At 45.3% G+C, this 20,368-nt stretch overlaps 2 protein-coding genes across 2 annotated transcripts; both read left to right on the top strand.

Moving 5' to 3' along the window:
* The first annotated feature begins 1,244 nt into the window (after nt 1-1,244).
* Nucleotides 1,245-9,308, top strand: g6fl (g6f-like). The gene is made up of 11 exons (XM_036538660.1): nt 1,245-1,287; nt 1,893-2,234; nt 2,891-3,157; nt 3,648-3,683; nt 3,904-4,224; nt 4,673-4,927; nt 7,821-7,946; nt 8,136-8,209; nt 8,572-8,598; nt 8,870-8,916; nt 9,128-9,308. Exons 1-11 carry the CDS (start codon nt 1,245-1,247, stop codon nt 9,147-9,149), a joined length of 1,560 nt encoding a protein of 519 aa, XP_036394553.1. The 3' UTR covers nt 9,150-9,308.
* A 975-nt stretch (nt 9,309-10,283) lies between these two features.
* On the top strand, nt 10,284-20,078 carry abhd16a (abhydrolase domain containing 16A, phospholipase). Its single transcript, XM_036538325.1, has 20 exons — nt 10,284-10,425; nt 10,807-10,863; nt 11,199-11,265; nt 11,727-11,813; nt 12,125-12,210; nt 12,309-12,382; nt 14,078-14,185; nt 14,322-14,436; nt 14,922-15,023; nt 15,384-15,447; nt 15,861-15,910; nt 16,692-16,815; nt 17,126-17,230; nt 17,654-17,717; nt 17,917-17,973; nt 18,308-18,370; nt 18,468-18,544; nt 18,839-18,937; nt 19,072-19,118; nt 19,217-20,078. The coding sequence occupies exons 1-20, from the start codon at nt 10,324-10,326 to the stop codon at nt 19,298-19,300; spliced, it is 1,632 nt and encodes a 543-aa protein (XP_036394218.1). The 5' UTR covers nt 10,284-10,323; the 3' UTR covers nt 19,301-20,078.
* Nucleotides 20,079-20,368: the final 290 nt, after the last annotated feature.

Genomic DNA, 20,368 nt, shown 5'->3' with positions numbered 1-20,368 from the left:
AGCGGCATAATTCTTGTTAACTGCTGAAGCCCATTTTGCTCTTTGAAGTGCTTCTCTCGGTCTTGCTCTCCCTCTCCATTTCTCCTCCCCAATGTCTCTCCTGCTCTGTTAGCACTCTCCCCCTCTCTTTTCAGACCCCATTAGCGCAGCAGTAATTAAGTGTTGATCTGGTAATAGCACTCCGAGGGGCCGATAATACTGTTAGTTTTAATTAAAGACATTCAGGGTATGTAAAGACATGGAGCCCAGGGGGGTGAAATGTTCTCAGTTTGCCTGAAATGATGCACTATTTCGTCTATTCTCAAGTATTCCTATTTCATTATTCTTGCTTCATGTAATATAATGGTATTTCGTGCCCATTTAAGATGATTTTCTGGACCATTCTTACATCATTATATTCAGTAAATCATGTCTGTTACAAGACGATGGGGTTGTTATGGGGGGGGGGGGGGGGGGGGGGGGGGGGGGGGGGGGGGGGGGTTGTAGTGAAAAACTTGTCAGCCCTGTGGTCAATGTTCATCCGGTTGTGTGTATCCAGAAGGTCACGTGTTTGGATCCCAAAAGGAATACTTTTTAAAGTTTTTAACTTTTTAACTTTTAAGTTTCAACCTTGAGCAAGGTACTTAAACTTGAATTGCTACAGAAAATACCCAGCTTTACCAAGTGAATGGCTGTCTTGTAAAAGCATGAGCTATGTAAGTCTCTACTGATGGTTGGATCACCTCTGCTAATCAATTTAATGAGGAGAAGTGATGTTCTATTTGTGATCAGCGATGTGTGACTGTGTGTGCAAACCGACTGTGTTTTTTTTTTTTTTGCGTGTTGTCATTTGTTCTCTCTCTTTGATGCTGTGGGCAGTTTAACTGTAGGGGACAGCCAATAGTTTGTCCCCTCACTGTTTGTTAGAGTCGCCTAAAATGTGCTTGTGCCCTTTTTTTTGTGCTCGAGTGTCCCAGTGAGTGATTATCAGAGTCCCACACATTGGCATTCACAAGCACGGTGACAAGCCCTTTCCTGCGGGCTGTCACTTTCTGGTCTGCTTTTATCCCACCAAAGCTTCTCTCGTGTGCTTTCTTGTCAGGAACCGGATATAGACCCACAGCTCGGCCCCAGCGCTGGAAAAGAGATGAAACTGGTGAGGGGACACTGGTAGAGTGTTAATGTATAATTGCTAAATTAGCCCTCTGTGTTGTCAGTTACCAACCTCTGGAATAATGGAACTCTGCCTTCTTCCCTGTTCTCTCATGGCTGTGGTGCTGTTCTTCCCCCGATCCATCTCAACCAAAGGTACACGTGATCCTACAATAATGGTGATGCTGATTGTATTATTTCTATGTCAGTATTGTCGAATTAGAAGAAAATACCTGACACCCTAATTCTGGGAAATGTAAATTGCTTTAGGTCAATACAAGTGAGAATGCAATGTGCAAGATGAAGCAGAAGGTAAAGTTCTGTACAGTACACAGGGAAAATATTTAATGCAACAAATGATTATACATCAACTTTAGAGTGTAAAAGTACTTGTTTAGTAGAATCTAGTTTAGATGGAATACTAGGTGAAATCAGATTAATTCTTCGTAGAATAGATTGAGAGCTCAAGTGTGGGTTGCTCGGTCCAAATTCAAATTATAATGGTGATGTAACAGTAATTGCTGAAATATTGAAATAATGTATTTACCCAGTTATCTATTAGCTCAGTTCTCTCTGGATTTTCAGCTTGAGCAATTGTGGATCAGGAAATGTTGGTCTTTAACTTGATGTTAGCCCAATGAGTTTAATTTTTCCTCAATATTACTAAGGGAATATTGTGGTCTGAAAAGCTGAAAATTAGAACTCCGCCTATGTGTTAGCAGTTGGTATTTTTGATCTCCTGCATGTTTTTGCTCTTTCAGCAGAAAGACCCTGGAGCGATGTTGTAGTAGCTGAGGTGGGCACACCCGTCACCTTGGCTTGCTCTGATTGGCCACTCAGGGGCTCAGTGAAACTCAACTGGTATTGGAAGCCTGACGGGCTGGACAGCTGGAGCCTGGTCATGTCTGCAAGTGAAAGGCAGCAGTTCTTGGGAGGGGCGTCCAAGAGAGACATGCGATTGGCCGACTCAAACTTCCAGAAGTCGGGAGATTTCTCGCTGTTTTTCAATCCTCGCTCTAAGGATGGTGGGCGCTATTCCTGTTTGATAGAGCAGGGAGAGAGGAAACTGAGACAAAAAATTATACTGCTGGTCATTCTCACAGGTAGCCATCTCCTCTAACACCATATCTTCTGTTTTCATTGTCATGCTGTCCTTACCTTCAATACTCTACATGCCCTCTGCACCAAAAACAATTTTGTGTGGTTTTACAAGAAACACTATAGCATTTAACAAGAGTCAGTGGCATCCAATATGCTATCCTTATTGTCGGCAATGGGCCTTTTTCTCTTTTGCATGACTACCCAGATTGGTGCAATTTGTGTCCTTTGGCTTGTTGTCTTCCCTGCCTGTGTAGGAATCCATCAGCAGCCTTCCAGACCAACCCACTCCCCTTACCACTGCTACAGTTGCAGATAACATACATTAATTGTTGCAGATCAGCTTTGGCTTTGGAGATGTGTCAGATTTCACATTTGCTTTCATTCTCAAGAATCAAATCGCTTGCTTTTGCCATGTTCTTTTACTTTGAGTTCATGCTTACCTTAAAGCTTCAAATGATGTAATAGTATGTTTATAAAATGCCTTCTGTGTAGTTTTGCTGTCATACATAGGCTCCTAACTGTACTCAGGCTGGAAGTCTGATGGTATGCTGGTAAAAGGAGGAAGATAACCAATACTAAAGTAGCTGGGATCAGTATCATGTGACACTTTGTTCCACACTGTTTTCAGAAGCTTATTGTTTCCCCTCCCTTCTTCTAGTGAAAGTCATTCCTCCCCAGCCTATCCCAGAAGACAGTACTTTGTGCCTGATCACAGAGGTGTCCAGCCACGAAGCTGTCTCCGAGGTGGCCTGGTTCTCCCCCCTCGGGCAGCCCCTGCGCTCGGAAACAGGCCTTTCGGGGGAGGTGGTCTGCAAACTGCCCCGGATTGACCGGACGGAGCAGGGCAACTACACCTGCCAGATCCAGCCCCTCGGAAACTGCAGCAGGCCCCTGTTCCTCTTCACCTACACTGTGACAATCGATGGTGAGGGAGTGAGAAAGTCAGAGGAGGAAGAATGATGACAGATGGGAGCGTGGGAAGATGAGACATAAGAAAAGTGAAGATGAGGGGGATGGAGGGTAAAAAAAAGAGAACAGAAAAACCATGAAAGGAAGCTGAGGAGATTGCAGGTGGTAGAGAATCACTGGGGGTTAAGACTTTAAGAGACAGAGACAATGCATCGCACTCATACAAGGAAACACGAACGACCACGATTTACATTGTGGGTCTCTCTAGTTTGCATTTGTGGCAAATGAACGAAATTATCTCACTCCAAATTATATGGTTTAGACTCTCATTCCTGCACAGTTACCACAAGGTTCATTTACATTTCAAGCAAGATAAAATCCAGAGTCAAATCTGTGTGCTCTGGGGTCATAAAGAACTGCATCATTTCACTCCTGTGTTTTTGCAGAAGTTTCTAGTCCACCATTGTGATTCATTTAACTTTCTCCTGTGTGGCTCTCTCCCTTAGTTACCAAGGTAGCAAAGTTCTCCAACATAACTCATGGTGAGTGAATCTATATAATAACACACTTTGTCGGCACACTGTGAATAAAAAATAATACCCTACACCCTCTAAGTGGCAAGATCTAGAGAGGGCTTTCTAGAATATATATGACTATGTCCCTTTCCCTTTTTATGCTTCATCCTCCTCTTCATTCCTCCCCTCCTATTTACTCTCTCCTGTCTTTCTCTGTCCCACCCCCACCTCTCTATCCCGCTCCCAGGCCCCCTGCTCTCCGCAGCATGTCTCTCTCGCACCCCCCTGCCCCTTCCTTGCACTTCTGTCTCGGGAGACTACGTCATGCTCTACTGGCAGCACCCCGACTCGGAGAAGATGGAGCGCGTCTTCTCCTACGACCGATGGAGGCGGGGCTACAAGAACCAGACCAAGCCCCGCCTCCACCTGGCCAGCACCGACTCGGCCAATGCCGGCAGCTTCTCCTTCCTGCTGTACCCCGAGCTGAGGGAGGGGGGCGTGTACCTCTGCGAGGTCTTCCTGAACGACATAGTGTTCAGCCAGAGCATGAGGGTCAGCGTCCTGCACGGTACAGAAAGCACTCGACAACCGCAAATCCGAAGCGCCGGGCGCTTCGCCGCCAGACATTACTTGGCTTGCCATCATAGCCTTTGAATAACTGCCTCCCTATTTAACATCCATCACTGCTGACCAGGCGGCTTAGGCCAATCCGTCACTGTCAGCTAACGCGTCGAGCATCATCAGATGGCTGAAATAACATATATATTTATGTAGCCTCATCAGGAAAGTCATTATGTGAAATTATACCTGATGCTCGCTTGCAGGGAGTGCAGAGCCTTTCACTGAAGACTCCTATCAATGCTGGCACATTACTGAACCAATTGAGTCCAATTATCCTCGTACTTACTCTTATCTGTCCCCCACGGGACACGGGGCATTCGTCACAGTTAGCAAGCAACCTTGTAAGTCTGATGAATATGCATTGTGTGTAATCCTTCTTTTTTTTCCTCTCCCAGTCTATGCAAAGTCCACTCCCTCGGCGCTGGTTCTCTGGTGTCAGTACTCGGAGCGTTCGCAGGTGAAGCGGGTCTCTTGGACCCACCAGAACCAGAGCTATAGGCTGAGCGGGTTTTCCAACGCACCCGGCCGCCTCAGCACCGAGGTCCCGCTGCCACTCAAGCCCGAGGTGGCAGGGAATTACACCTGCACGATTGAACTCAAAAATGGGAAGAAAGCCAGAGCTGTCCACACAGTCACACTGCCTCCTACTGGTGAGAGGACAAAACAGCACTGCTGTTGAAAATCGTGCCAGTCTTCTCAAATCACATTGTTGCATATTGACATGGAGAAGCCTGAGGTTATGCTGAAATTTAGTTTTGTAGCATATTGCCCCTGCATGGTTTTTGAAAAACAGTACATTGATGTGATGTAAGGAATAGGAATAGTCATCCCAATTGTTATATAAATGTAGGCATTGTCATATATAACTCTCATATTTATTGATGGCTTCCTGGTTTGGTTTGATTGTGTTCAGAAGTGCTGTTGCAGTGGGTAGCTCTTAAGTACGCTCTAATTCCTTGTGTTGGCAATGCTGGTTCCATGCTCTATAAGGTATTTTGTTCTACATTGTGTCCATCTTTCCAGTTTGAAAGCTCTAAGATGACTGAACCAAGGTGTATTTGAAGTCAGCACATAATTGTTAACTCGTACAAACACACACACACACACACACAAAGCATACAGCCACGAGCAATGCTTTAAAGTTAATGTTTCATGAAAAAAGTAAATTAATGTACCTGCTAAGCTACAAATAACACACTGGAAGAAAAGAACAAAAGGAAGAAATGCACCTTGTACGCATTTCTTCTGAAGTGGGAAGAGACATAGGACATTGCTCAAGAGACCTAGTCTACAAGTACACAGGATGCCGGAAAAAAAATTGTTTGGTGATGTGTGGGGAAATTGAACCTTTTTGATCTGTACTGAAAAAAAGTTTAGATTAGGTGCCTTGTTCATGGGTAGTGCACCACCTGGGAATGGAGCCTGCAACTCTTTCATTGCGAGTGCAATACCGTTACCACCTGCCTTACTCTGCCATGACTAAACATCTAGCCTCATACAGACAGAACAGGCCTTGGGGCAGAGGTATTTCTGATTAAGTTACTGACAGACTCTTTTGTCAATGACAGACATGTGCTCTTCTCATGTAGTCAATTGTCCTGTTTTGACTGGGCAGGCAAATTCCAATGAGTCCAATAGCATATAAAGAAACGAGGGGGCTCTTGACCTTGTGGGGAAGTTAGCTGATGGAACCGTTTTGATTGATAGCAACGATCCTGTCTCCTCTCGAATAGAGGGAGCTCTCAAGGTCCCGTTTAAGCTGTTTATGAGGCTAGATGAGAGGAGCTAGGGATGTGTGTGGTACAGGGTTGAGTCATCAGCCGTAGACGTTGCCATGAGATGACATACAGCCAGGCAGCTCTGGGAACACCTGTAAAAAAAGTCATGAGCTACAGAAGGTTAACCTTCATGCACAACAGAAATGTATCGATGGGTGAGAAAACCTGAGATTTCGTGCAATATAAGGCTACCGAGGATGGCCAGGGCACAAATCCCTTATACTATTAAAGTCTTCAGTAATGTCAAGGGCACCCAACCCAGCTGCAACAGCGAGGATTCATGAGCTTAGTTATTAGAGCTTCGGGTAGGAGGTTGTGAGCTTTCAGGGAATAACTTAGCAGGTCTCATTAATCAGCTGATGATAGGAAAAGCTCTGATAGCCATGGTGAAGTGAAATTGTTATTTTGACACTCTAAATGGAGAAAGCTGACTCTAAAATTAGAGGTGTTCATTATGTGAAACGCAACATCTGTTTGCTGTGATGAAGGTTTCCTACAGGAAACTTTTTTTCTCCATACTGTTCCATACATACAATTTTTTCCATACTGTTCCAGAGGCTTAACTGAAATGGAACTGGGTTTATGGAATGCTGCAAGCTCCATCATCTCAAATCTATCGCATGATCACCGTGTACAGTATGACCATTCAGCAGATGTAAATCATCCGTCAGTCTTCTTTGGAGGGACAAGTGTAATGGCACGGGTGTCGTGCTCCAGTGCATTCTATTATTAAAATTCACAGCCATAACCTAGCATGTTGAACACAGCAAGTCAAAACAGAGCAGCCGTCACATCGCAATCCCATTAGGCTTTGCAATCCTCCCGAGCCAATCAGTCTTTCCCACAGCTCAGTCATATCCCTCTGAGGTGGTGTCACAGGCAATGATGGGTGAATATTTGCAGCCCTCAAACGGTTATTAAAAATATATGTCATGACAGCTGGAGGTTGGAGAGGGGGGGGGGGGGTGAGAGGAACCTCCGTCAGCCGGTTTCACAGCCTTCTCCACTGTGCAAGTCTCGCTGGTGCATCCTAACAGTTCCACCCCGGAGTGTGAAAGCCAGCCGAGATGGCAGATCCTGAGACGCTGTCAGGGGTAGCTCCGTTATTATCACTTCCCATTGCTCAGCACACTGTGCGCTGTTGAACAGCCAGAATAAATTTTGGCTGGCTTGCACAGGAATGCACCTGATGGTCTGACATCACTCTTTTCTATTCATCCTTGCCCAATGCTCCATTGTCTTACTGTACGTCTCTGTTTGCATGTATGGTGTCACTTTAATGCATGCATGTAAATCTAAAATCCCACAACAGTCAAATATAAGACACCCTGAGTGTGATCACATCAGACTATGTTTCTGTCCAGCAGATTACATCTTTGCGCGGTTTTTCTCATGTCTTTTCATTTTACAGTTTTTTTTCCACTTATTCTATCTGCAGCTGCAGGTGAGTTGAAATAGGACTTAATCCAGCATCAAAATATATATAAGAATAAGGCATTTTGCACCTCTATAATCCTCTAGATACAGTGTGTAGCTGGTGTTGTCAGTCTGATTGATTGATGCGCTGTGTTATTACACTCAAGTGTTCTCTCACGAATAAATGGCCCGAGACACCTGATTTAGAAAACAGTGCTGCCCTCTTCTGGCATACTGCAGCCTCGTAGCATGCTGCAACCGTGGAACATGCTGCCACTACGTCTTAATTTACCCCCATTCTTTTCTCTTTTTTCCCCTCTCTTTCTCAATTTCCCACACCCTCTACTAGTGAACACATACCTCTCCTCTCCCTCTCTCCTCCCTTCACTCTCTGCTTTAGGGCTCCTGGTGCCCTTGGTTGCTGTGGCCGCCGGTGTGTTGCTATGGAAACGCGGGCATCGTAACACTCACCCCGGTAAGTCTTTCCACCACCTTCTTCAAAATCTCTCTGTTTGCCCCCCCCATCCATCCTTAGGTCTGTCTGCATTAGAGACTAAACCACAATGGATGAGAGATAGATGGGGAAATGGTCATAACAAACCCTGCATGCCAGTATGCTGTTACTGTATGAGTGTGTCAACATCCCCTTTTTTCCCCCCTCAAGGTATAGAGCAGTCTCTATCCCACTGCTCTGGAGAAGTTGAGAATATCTATGAAAACCCTGATGACCTGAGACAGGTGAGGGTTGTGCGTGTATCTCTGTTCATGATAATGCAATGTCTGACAGTTTAACTCCATTCAAATTACTTTACTGGCACAATGAAGACACATTTGTGTTGCTGAACCATGTATTAAAACAAGTAATGTGTGGGTATGTACAGGTAACCATGTACAAAAAAGGAATTATCTAATATGTGTAATCACAATACATGAACCAAACTATAAACTAATAAAACAACAGTTTCAATGAAAAAGCCCTGAAAACCATTATTTCTTGGAGAGAAAAAAAGTGTTGGTTTTCACCCTCCCATTTTTTTGCTTCTCTCTGTTTGTGCACGATTTTAAAACCTGCCCCCCTTTCTCCCCGTCTCCGGCTCCAGACGCCCGCCCAGAGCGCAGTGTACATGGTGAGTTACTGTTCTCGGCCCTCCACATGCTGACTGAGACCCAGCCGTCTGCCGCCAGATGGGTCCCGCCTCCTGCTGCTGTCAGCAGATGCAGCCTGCTGAGCTGTCCGTCACTCCCCCCCCCCCCCCCCCCCCCCCCGGTCCCGTCAAAGTCACACTGCCTTTTATTGGCAGGACTACATTAACAATATTAACAAATCAATTCCATCACGCCTTCCGCAAGCTGTAGCTCAGGGCTCACGGTCGTGAATCTTTCCACTCTCTCTCTCAGGACCTGAAGCCCACCAAAGACAATGACGTCTACAAGGAGCTGGACAGGTAAGGATTAAACTACTGTAGGCCATGTGGACGTCCCTGTTCTGTGCCTTTCGTCGGCCAGCTGCGGCTCTGTCACCCCACTGCCATATTGAACAACACTACATCACAGTGTCACAGCTGTGTCACATGATGTCACTCAATTGCTGCCAGTGCCACCTTCATTCTGAACTGCAGTTGGGTAACTCTGAGTTATATACATTCTCCCTTTCAGATATGAGCAATGTTCTTGCTGACCCCCGAGGTGTCAACGACTGCTTGAAGAAGAATTCCTTTCCCCAGTATATACAATACATTTTAAAAGCTTTGAAGCTTTCAGTGCAAAACATTCTCACTGTTTTTTAATTTAATTCCAAAATATTGCATCATACTTTTTGTCTGCTTACCAGAGAAGCCATCGGGATGTCCTACATTACATCAGATTAAAATATGTTTGAAATCAGCATGTGACTGTGACCTGTGGATATTTTGTCTGTAACTGATGTCATTGTTCAACAATTTGACTTGATCTTATTTGCTTAGTGTAGTTATGAACATGAATAGCCCGCAATGGCTTTTCAAATATCTGTCTTATCCAGTGTACTATATATATAAACAACATTGGCATAAACATTGGCTGTGTATTGTAATTTAAAAAATTAATGTTTTGCCAAAGCAAGTTAGTTGGCCAAGTAGGTGGGTGAAAGTGAAAAGAATTTTTTTTCATTAGCGTCAATTTAGGATAATTAAACAGCAAGCACTCACTGCAAAAATATATAGGCATGCCTTCAGACCAATACTCACATACAATATATCTTGAGTTTGTATCGGAGGATATTGGGAAAGTGTCTTGGTTATAGAACAAATTTTTCCCCAGCAGTAGTGGTACTCTTCAATGACATTTACAATTATTGCACCCACATTCACTATTTCCTTTCCATGAAAATGTAGAAAGGAATATAAATAGAAAACAAATAACCATTTTTTTCATAAACTTGATATTATATATATATATATATATATCTTCATCTTTTTCTCTATCTCTCTTTCTCTCTCTCTCACACACACACACACACACAAAATACAATATGCATACCACAAGTAGTCAATAGAGGGCACCGGCGTGCACTACTACACGGCTCTGCTACTAATATGCAATCACGGACTAAGTGAGCAACGAATAAACACAATTTTCGGCACAATAGGCCTTTGTGGAGTTTTAGTAAACAGGTTTAGTTGCGGACTGACAGCCCTGTATTAATTCTGCAAACGTTTACAAAGATAAGTAACTTACTCCCACCTTAACGCTGACTACTCGGTATCAAGCGTCGTTCTTCAAGCCTACCGTAGCAGCCAAGTAACAACGCTGCGCATTTCTGGGACAGTGCGTATTCCCCTCTTGGGCTTCCGTAGCTCGTAACCGTAGGAAGAATGGCCGGCTGGATATGGCTTCGTTGTCTTTTTGGGCCCAATCTTCAGCGAATTCATCGCCCTCCGGACCAGAACAGACCCGAGGCCAGAGCCGGGAGGAGGGTGAGCGCGGTGCTAAACGTGGGCGGGTTGCGTGTGAGTGATTGACAGCCGGCTAGAGAGAGCGAGAATGATGTTTCCCGTCAGAGGGCATTATTGGATGCTAGCTGGCTACCTAGCTAGCTGCTGCGGAAGTCCGTGTGTTATTGAAAGAGAGACGGGCTGTCAAACTGAATGTCAGTTATTTAAAGGTGTTGGGCTGTGTGAAAATTGCAGCGTATCATTATTTTTAGATAAAAACTCAAATGACTGCATTTGTGAGAGCAACTTTGCCCTACAACGAGTCACAGTATGAATGTTGCAGCAAGCAATCTAGCAAGCTAGAAACGTCCAGTGTGTGAATCAATGAAAGAACACCTCTTCATCTCCCTTTCATGCCCACAGGGATGGACATACCAGCCCAAGAGCCTTGAGAAACACACCGACAGCATCCTGGGCTGGGTCAGTAACGTGCTACTATAATATTGCACCAGTGAGAACACGTAGGGACGGGTAGTGTTGTATTCCGTGTAATAGTCATCATTCTCGTTTTAGAACCTGCGTACTGTGAAGTGAGGTATTCAAAGCAGTGGACATTTTGCTTAAAAACAGGACTGTCAGAGCATTGTGTGCTTATTTCATTAGTTGAGATGCATTGCCAGCGGTGTCTCTAGGTAACTCTTTCACAAACAACTGTGTTGAACTGGTCAGTCATTGTAGGCCGTATATGAGATGGATGTGTTGAGCACAGCTCTGTGATGTTGTAACATGAGCCCCGTGTTGATCACTCTCTACAGGCCTCAGCGCTCTGGTCCCTGTCCTACTACAGCTCTCCACTGCTACTGTGCTACCTCTACAGGAAAGGTACTGGCCCAGCCTCTTTATCTGTTGGAAGTGTGGGCCTGTGATTGTCAATTTGGCAGAGTTACATACTGGGAAACACAGGCTGTGTGTCTGGGCACGCAGCCTCCCGTGTAGGTGTTTTCCTCTGTGGATTTGTGCTGAGACTGGTTTCCAGGTGCTGCGGTTTTGCATGTCACTCTGTTCTTGCCTGGGTGCACCACTGCAGCCATACAGCTGAGCAACTTACTGCACTACAGCTGTGATCATCCTACTCTGCCAAACAAGAATATTAGCAAAGCTATTTGATGCATCTGGATTGAGCACTCAGCAAATTAACAATGTGATAATGCTCCTTAAGTATTTACAGTCTTATAGTTAAGGGTATTTGCAGCATATGTGTGCGTGATGTTGTATTATATTAGCCGTTGTTTGTCTTTTGTGTGAAGGATTGGTATTAATACGGTCTCTGTTGTGTTGTTTAGGATACATCTGCAGCTCTAAGCTGATCCCGGTCAGTCAGTATGTAGGCACAGTACTGGTGTGTCTGTTCGGAATAGCCTGTCTGAGAGGTGAGTGCACTGAACTTTTTGCCTTCATAACACAAGACCTTCAATATTTACGAGGGTTGTAATTTTGTGCTGCGAAGGTAACAGAACTCTGTCTGCCCCAGGATTAATCAGGGCATTTATTAAAGTCTTGTCTGTCATGAGCCACGCACAGTTTTTGAATCAGTTACTTGAGTTTACTGTTTTTTGGATGATGAAACTGTTGAACTGTCCTCTGAGATGGTTGTTGTGTTACACCGTGTTGCATTGCATTGTGTGGCTATGGGCTATCTGGTGTCTGACGTTGCACTGTGCTTGACCTTTGTCTGTCTCAGGTCTGGGTCGCTGGAGGAACCCGGACTACCTGCAATTTATCACCATTCTGGAGGAGACCAGGAAAAGCCACACCCCCAGCAACAAGGTAAGACCACCGTGACCTTAGGCAGCAATATCCGCTTCTGTTTTTGTGTTTGTTGTGGAAAAAGCAAAGTTTCATTTTTGGTTTTCTTATCCTCGTAGAAGAAACTGGCATGCTACGACTTTGATTTCGCTCACTGGCCCGCAGACTTCAGCTGGAGAGAAGTCAGCAGCCCGTGAGTACTGTGAACTGCGCGTGTGTGTGTGTGTGTGCGCGCGTGTGTGTGTGTGTGCGTGTGTGTGTGTGTGTATATGTAGTATTTGTGTCATTTGTGTATTTCCTGTCTAGTTTTGCCTCCTGTGTAGGGATCTGTCTGAAGGCTTTCCCATGCTAAATGTTTTTGCCCTCAGGAAGTCATGTCCTTAAGAAGTACGTTTCACATGTTGTGATGATGAAGGCTATTTTGATCACAGGCATTAAATTGATTGAGAAGGCTTGCACACTGTGATGTCAGGCATTGCCATTTAAATTCTCATCTGTCATGTGGCCTCTATTGAGCTGGAGATTGTTACCATGCTCTGTGCCGTATTTTGCGGTGAAATGTGAGAAGATGAAGACGTGTCTATGTTTGAATGAAGATACTGGTCTGTCAATAGGGACAGGATTTCACCACAAGTTATAACACAAACTTGTGAAGCGCTTTCACAATTAATGTACTATCTATGGCAATTAACTGTCTATAGTATTGCGTGTGGACTTTGAACAAAATGCTTTGTACCCCAGAATACCATGTCATAACAATAAACGTTACTGTGGCAAGGCCACACAGTGCTATCTGATGGGTGGCAGTGTAGCATAGCGGTTGCTGGTTTGGTACCCCACTGGGGCACTGCTGCTGTACCCTTGGGCAAGGTACTTTTTCTACAATTGCCTAAGTAAATATCCAGCTGTATATATGGATAAGGTAAAAAAAAATAACCAATGTAAGTCGCTCTGGATAAGAGCGTCTGCTAAATGCCAGTAATTTAATGTTCATTGTCCCAAGGAACAGTATTATTGTGACAAAATGCATGTAACATACTTGAAAGACGCTGCTGTAGACTGTTGTATTTAGTGAAGCTATATAATTACTGTCCGTTTTCGGTGGAATGCATGCAATCTTCCTGATGTGGTTAGCGAAGTAGGCTCTCTTCTCTTACAGTCAACAAGATTAAAGGAATCTAAGACACTTTAAAATGTCAGTTACACTTTACATAGTAACCACCTACTGAGTTTTATCTTTAGCTTTTAATTGTGCATGAAAATGACTATTCCAGCATTTTGGGTGAAGTGGGTAGCTTATGAGAAATGCATAGCTGTTAGATGCCATCGGTAAATTTCAAAGAAAAGAGGGTTCTGATAGCAATAGAAAGGACTAAAGGTCATTTTTCACCAACTAACCAGCCAGCTGTATTATTATTGCTATTATTATTTTCCCCCATATTTGGCTGTCAGTACCTTGAGCAAGAGGCTGGGCAGAAGCTCCTTTTACACAGGCAACAATGTTCACAATGTCCTCACTTTACGAATGAAAGGTCATGAAGTAGGTCAGATGTGTTATGTGATCCTGCAGTTGATACAGGCAGGTATCAGCAGTAGTCAATCTGTAGGTCCCTAACATACCTAATAATTCATGAAGTCCTGATTTGAAGGTATGACCACCTATTTGTCCACGTATAGCATTGGGTGTACAGTCCACAAAATATGGCACAAAAAGCTCCAAGAAATATTGAAGGAAATGCTTTCAGGAAAATCGTACATTTAATATTTTCGTCATTTAGCAGACGCTCTTATCAGGAGCACATACAGTATTTGTATTTATTTATAGTGTGTGTGTGTGTGTGTGCGAATGCGCAGCGTTCACATGTGTGCTCTTGTGCATGCCTCACAGGAAGCTGTCGAAAGCGGGGGTGTCTTTGCTGAAGCTGGAGCCCAGACACAGGGGGTCAGCGGACAGCGTCCTCAGCTCAGTGCGCACTCTGCCCTGCCACATCGTCAGGTACCCCCCACGGGGGCAGCCCACCTGCCCCTACTCGTGCCGTCAGCAGCCCCACTCAACATATCCCCTCCTTCTCCATTCACCTCACCTCACCTCTCTCTCTGTCTCTCTCTCTCTCCCTCCCTCCCTCCCCCAGCTACCTGATCGCTCACTCGTTTGGGAGGAGGATGCTGTACCCTGGGTCGGTAGGCCTGCTACAGAAGGCCATGAGGCCCATGTTGCAGCAGGGGCAGGCCCGACTCGTCGAAGAGGTAACAACACACACACACACACACACACACACCAAGCATCTCTCATACACACCATTGGAACTCTGTATGCTGTCACAGAATCCACACGTCTCATGTTCGCAGTGATATGCTTGCTGTGCATTACATGGCGTGCATTACATGTGACGACATGACGTATAGCCTACTGCTGAAATGCGCACCCACATAAACCACACACCCTGTTATACACTCACACTGTATGCACGGGAGGGGCGACAGCACCAAAGTGGAATCCGCAACATGAACTCTGCTTGCTCTCTTCCCGTTTCTCCCCCTTAAAAGACTTCACTGAGGTGATGTGACTTTTACTGACTGGTTCTGATTCTGCCCAGAAAAGAGCAGAGACAGTTTGTGTGAGCGTTGCTGGAAGTGCAGAGCCGCACAGCTTTAGTCTGTTGAGCACCGGACCGATCTGCTCGCTTCATTGCACACTGAAGTCCCCTGTTTGCCCGCTCTGCTCCCCGCAGTTCGACGGACAAAGGAACAAACTGGTAGCGTGCGATGGGAACGAGATCGACACTATGTTTGTGGACCGGAGGAGAGATGGAGGGGAGAGAGGAAAGACACTGGTGAGAGAGGGCAGGAGGGTGCTAAAGGAAGGAAAGAAAGAGAGAGTTTTTTTTTTTGTAAATTCCGTTTTCAGTGTGGAAGTGAGAGAGTACCTCTCTTGTGTCATGATCTCCTGATAACTCTGCAATCACAAAGCTGTGGTGCCTTGTCATCAAATTTAAGTAAATTTTACTTCTTCTTGATACACTCACAGCTTGCGATGCTGTGTAGGCCTACGTATTGATAAAATGCAAAACTCGCAGAGTTACTCAAAGTCAAGGAAAAAGCCATCATGGTTAGAATAAATCTGGGCCTGCGTTTGAAATTTGGCTTTGTCTTTTTCACATGATGTCTACAGCATATGATGATGTGCATTTCAGGTGATTTGCTGCGAGGGGAATGCAGGCTTTTATGAGGTGGGCTGCATGAACACACCATTAGAAGGTAAGTGTGTTTCTACTGTCGCCATGTGTGTTTATATTGCTTGCATTCTCAGTCATAGGCAGAGAGTACCCTAGTAGTCTGTAAATTGGTATGAGGAGTATGCTATTGTCTTTGTAGAGAAGGGCCTAAAGGTTTTTGGATGTGTTACTCTGAATTTGTCAGTCATGCAAACTCTGCATGCAAAACTACATAGAACTGTAATGCTGAAATAGTAATTTATTATCATGTTGGATTACAAAAGTGTATGTGTAGAATTACGCCTATTCTTTGTGTGGGTGTGCACAGTACATATACATGAGTGTTTGTTTGTGTGTGTGTGCTCGTGGGTGGGTGTGAATGTGGGGTTGTGTGTATGTGCCTGTGTACGTGGCTACATGTCTGTGTGTGTGATTTTTTTCGGGTGTGCTCTGCAGGAGGATACTCGGTGCTGGGCTGGAATCACCCTGGATTTGCAGGAAGCACAGTAAGCAGTACTCCCTATCACTCAGAATAAGAATCGTTACGCTCTAAACTTCATTTTCTCTCTCTCAGAATCGAAATCATGGCACTCTAAACGTCATGCTCTCTCTCTCACTCAGAATAAGAATCATTACACTCTAAACCGCATGCCTTTTTCTCACTGCCAGTGTTGAATGAATCATCACAGTTTTACATAACTGGACTTTAGACAGAGCTGTCCCTCTGCAAGGGGGAGTTCAGGCACTGATCACCCATCTCAGGGGCTCTTTTTAGCCACCTGTGTCGCTTTCTCTCTCTGAGGAAGAGCAACGGAACACAGCTGGCGCTCAGAGAGCCAGGTCTGGGTGGTGCCTCAGCCTGTCAGAATGCTGACAGGTAGATAACACCTTTGCAGGGGGAGCCCTGTAGCTTAAGGGCAATGATAGGCAGTGTGTGATGATAAACAAGAGAATATATACTTGGATATGCAGCATCTGGAAAATCCGGTTCGGCTGCAGAAGACTGCAGCAGAGTGTGGGAGTTACCTTCACCTCTCATCGAAGCTGGCTGTTCAGCTCTTTCTCAAATGATGGGGTTAACTCTTTCTTTACTTACAGAAGAAGTAGCTCATACACAGGAAGTCCTTTATTTCCTATATATTATTCCCTTATATTGATTTCACCAAGGGCATTCAGACCCGCTTGTAATGCTCTTGGTTGTCCATCCATCAGGGATATCAAAACTAAACACTACTAATTTAAATCTTTCTCTCACTCTCTCTCTCTTTTACTCTCATGCTCTGCTAGGGAGTGCCTTTCCCCCAGAACGAGGCCAATGCTATGGACGTGGTGATTCAGTTTGCAGTTCACAAGCTAGGCTTCCAGCTTAGTGACATCATTGTATACGCGTGGTCAATAGGAGGATTTACAGGTAATTACCAACATAGTTTGCTTTTCACTAATTTTTGAAGGGCTCTTCTCTTAGAAAACAAAGGAAACAAATATGTGTATAGTGTTGAGGGAATTCACCTCACCCAGCTTTCCTGTTGTAGACCTTGCATTGTAGACTGTGCATTGTGCGTATAATTTCTGGTACCTTATGTAGATCTCACATGCACACACACACACGCACGTGTGCATGCACAAATACACACACTCACACGAGCACATATACACATGCACGCCGCTTAATGATTCTGTGAAGCGTAGGGCGCTAACTCCCTGGCGTCTCTCTCCCTCAGCCACCTGGGCAGTCATGTCATACCCGGAGATCAGGGCTGTGGTGCTGGACGCGTCCTTCGACGACCTGCTGCCCCTGGCGCTGAAGGTCATGCCTGACAGCTGGAGTGAGTCAGGGGGAAGCACGAGGGCACGGCTGCCTGCTGGCCCCTGTCCAGGGTTTTCTAGAGCATTTCCTCTGAAGACATTGCTATTTTAAGTGAAGGAGCAGCCGCGCGCCTTTCATCCCGTGTACTGTTACGTAGTTTTCAATCATGGCAAATCGGAGCTTATCGGAGCTAGTTAACACTCATTTTTATGAATGTGAAGTAGTTTTACAATATCTCCTCCTTTCTGCTGAGATTTTTATGTATGGCTCTGCGCAGATCTCCTTTCAGTGGTATTCCCCATACTCCTGAGCGAAGACCCATGTCTGTGTGTTTGGAATTCCTGTACCAATATAGGGTGGGAGGGAGGCAAACCCTTCTCTTGACTTTGTCTGTCTGTCTGTCTGTCTGTAACTGATGTCCGGTCTTTTTCTTGCCTTCCAGGGCCTCTGGTAACGCACACAGTAAGGCAGTACATGAACCTCAATAATGCGGAACAGCTCTGCAAGTAAGTCTTCCACTGACTTTGAGCCATAAACACCACTTTAAATGGCAATACGCTATACAGCACTGCGCAGCTAAACGCAACATAATATGTGGACGTCATCGTAAGAGCACTGCACGATTACTGCTGTTTAACTGATGTGGGTTTCTGCTACCCTGGAAAGTGACTGCAATTGGAAGGGCTATCTGCTGTGTGTTTGTAGGTACCAGGGCCCGGTGCTGCTGATCAGAAGAACCAAAGATGAGATCATCACCACCACGTGAGTCATTGTTGTGTGATTGCCACCACATCAATGTGTTCATCTGTATCGCTCGCACGTCTTGTTAATTGCGTGAATTTGTTGTCATATGACACGTTATAACTAAGCAAACTAAATGGCACATACTTGCTCCCATACACCGAAATGAAAAAAATTGCACATTCAGCCTCAGGACAAGGCCCGAACTACTTGAAATTCCACCAGTGCTGCAAGTGTGGTGTCATGTGGTGCAAGTGTGGCGAAAGTATGGTGAAAGCGTGGGGAAAGTGGTGCAAGATTGGTGCAAAGTGTGGTGTAACGTGGTGTTAAGTTAGTTGTCTTTGTGCCATTGCAGGGGCCCAGAAGACATCATGTCCAACAGAGGCAACGACTTGCTGCTCAAACTGCTTCAGTTCAGGTCTGTTCCCCTTTACAGTCAGAGCTCATGCACTGTCCTGTGGGGCGAATGGGACGTAAAAGCACTATGTCTGACATCTCTCTGTCTCTTTTTATAGATATCCCAAGGTTATGACAGAGGAGGGTGTGAGGGCAGTTAGACAGTGGCTGGGGGCACAAAGCCAGTTGGAAGAGGGTAAGTGAACATGATGTGTATTACCGTATGACCAGTGATGAAAGGGTTGCGTCCAAGACTGTATGTTACAGCACTGCGCTGTCCATTGAGAGAGAATATGTGTGCACTTACTGTAAAAAATGCTGCGTTTCCTCTTAGTGCTCTCATCATTGTGTGTGTGTGTATGGGTGTGTGTCTTGTGATAATGCTTAGGAAATGGAGTGTGTGTTTGCTGATAATGCATGGAACTTGTGTGTCTGCTATGATAATGCTCTGACCAGTACTGTTCACGCTCTCTCTCCCTTCTCTCTCCAGCCTCAGTGTACAGCAGTTACGAGGTGGAGGATGACTGGTGCACCTCAGTGCTACAGTCCTACCAGACAGACAGAGAGACATCGTTCCCCTGGAGTGTCGGTGAGATCCCCATCTTATGTCCCTTTTCAAAGTCATGCAACATGATGCTGTGTATGCGTTTCCTCCTCCCTGCTGGGCGCTGGCTCTCGGGTGAGGGTGTGCCCGCTTTGTGACGGTGCCTCTCCCATCCTCAGGTGAAGACATGACCCTGGAGGGAAGACGGCAGCTGGCTCTGTTTCTGGTGAGAGCCCACTTCCGGTCACGTCGGCGTTGGTGTTCTCCGTTAAACAGCGTGCAGCCCGTCACACGTCTCTCCCTCTCTCTCTCTCTCTCTCTCAGGCACGGAAGTACATGCGGAATTTCGACACGACCCACTGCACTCCCCTCCCCAGCTCCGAGTTCCAGCCGCCCTGGAGACTGTAGCAGCCAGGCGGGAGAGGGGGCGGTACGAACGGGGCAGTACGGAGCGAGAGAGGAATCCTGTTGCGAAGCACACGGGGGCAAGGAATCATGGGACGGCAGGACTGAGAGCGTAACGTGAAACGGACCAGGGCTGTCAGTCTGTTGTTGTTGTTAAAAGACGTGTGAAGGGCGGGTCGTGAGAAGTTTGTTCAGTTAGTTTGTCTGTGCAGGTTTTATTCGTCAGGTTTGCTCCTTCTCTCGTCTTTCCGTCCTGCTGGCTGTATTCTTAAAACCATCACATCAGCCTTAGAGATCTTCACAGTTGGAAAGTGTGTCCAAGGACATGCAGCTCTGGTCGTTAACGGCCACAGTGAATGCTGTGCATCATTTGGAACAGTGACCCTGTCAGAGTGCCGTGCACGCCGTTGTAATATTTATTCCCTTATTGGCATAGAAATTTTCCAAAATGCTGGAAATTTATCATAATGCAAGCTTGTTGCAGATAATGTCAAGTAGTCATGCGATGAAGAAAGTTGTGTACTGTGCACGGCCCTTTTGAACAGGATTTGTTTCACTGGTCAACACCTCATATCAGACAAAGGGATCATACAATTAACTATCCGCTAGCAGCTGTTGGGCCTCTCAGACATGGAGCTGCAGTGATGGTTTCAGAATGTGGTAAGTGAGTGGGGAGTGGCTTGGCATAGCCGTGATGGTTTTAGGAATACAGTCCGTTATCGCCCCTTTCTCTGGTTGTCTTTTTCACTTTTCCTTTATTTTGTGGACACTGTCATGATGAACAAAGGTATCCTAAAATTATGCTATATGTGTTAAATATAATGCTAAGTAAAATTTGGTTGGAAAAAAAAAAACTATCATTGTGCTTAACTTTCTAAATAATCAAACACTGTCACTTTCACAGACAAACCGGAATATAAATCAATGATTTCAGCTAGAGGTGAATCAACAGCTGTATTCAAGTCAAGGGAGTTGCTGTTCATCTTCACCAGTAATCATTCAGTGCTGTGACAACTAACATACAATAATAGCTACATAGAATCAGGTCCAGCTGCAAACATTTGGGTTGCT

This window comes from Megalops cyprinoides, chromosome 10 (assembly GCF_013368585.1).
Source record: "Megalops cyprinoides isolate fMegCyp1 chromosome 10, fMegCyp1.pri, whole genome shotgun sequence".
Classification (NCBI taxonomy): Eukaryota; Metazoa; Chordata; class Actinopteri; order Elopiformes; family Megalopidae; genus Megalops; species Megalops cyprinoides.
This window is presented reverse-complemented; position numbering and strand designations above follow the sequence as displayed.

Bases quoted from the DNA above. Each gene is read 5' to 3' on its own strand.
- g6fl (XM_036538660.1), top strand. From the start codon at position 1,245: ATGGCTGTGGTGCTGTTCTTCCCCCGATCCATCTCAACCAAAG. The intron at 3,158-3,647 runs GTGAGGGAGTGA...TCTCTCCCTTAG, and splicing joins CTACACTGTGACAATCGATG to TTACCAAGGTAGCAAAGTTC. The intron at 8,599-8,869 runs GTGAGTTACTGT...TCTCTCTCTCAG, and splicing joins CCCAGAGCGCAGTGTACATG to GACCTGAAGCCCACCAAAGA.
- abhd16a (XM_036538325.1), top strand. From the start codon at position 10,324: ATGGCCGGCTGGATATGGCTTCGTTGTCTTTTTGGGCCCAATCTTCAG. The intron at 11,814-12,124 runs GTGAGTGCACTG...TGTCTGTCTCAG, and splicing joins CGGAATAGCCTGTCTGAGAG to GTCTGGGTCGCTGGAGGAAC. The intron at 15,911-16,691 runs GTAAGCAGTACT...ATGCTCTGCTAG, and splicing joins CTGGATTTGCAGGAAGCACA to GGAGTGCCTTTCCCCCAGAA.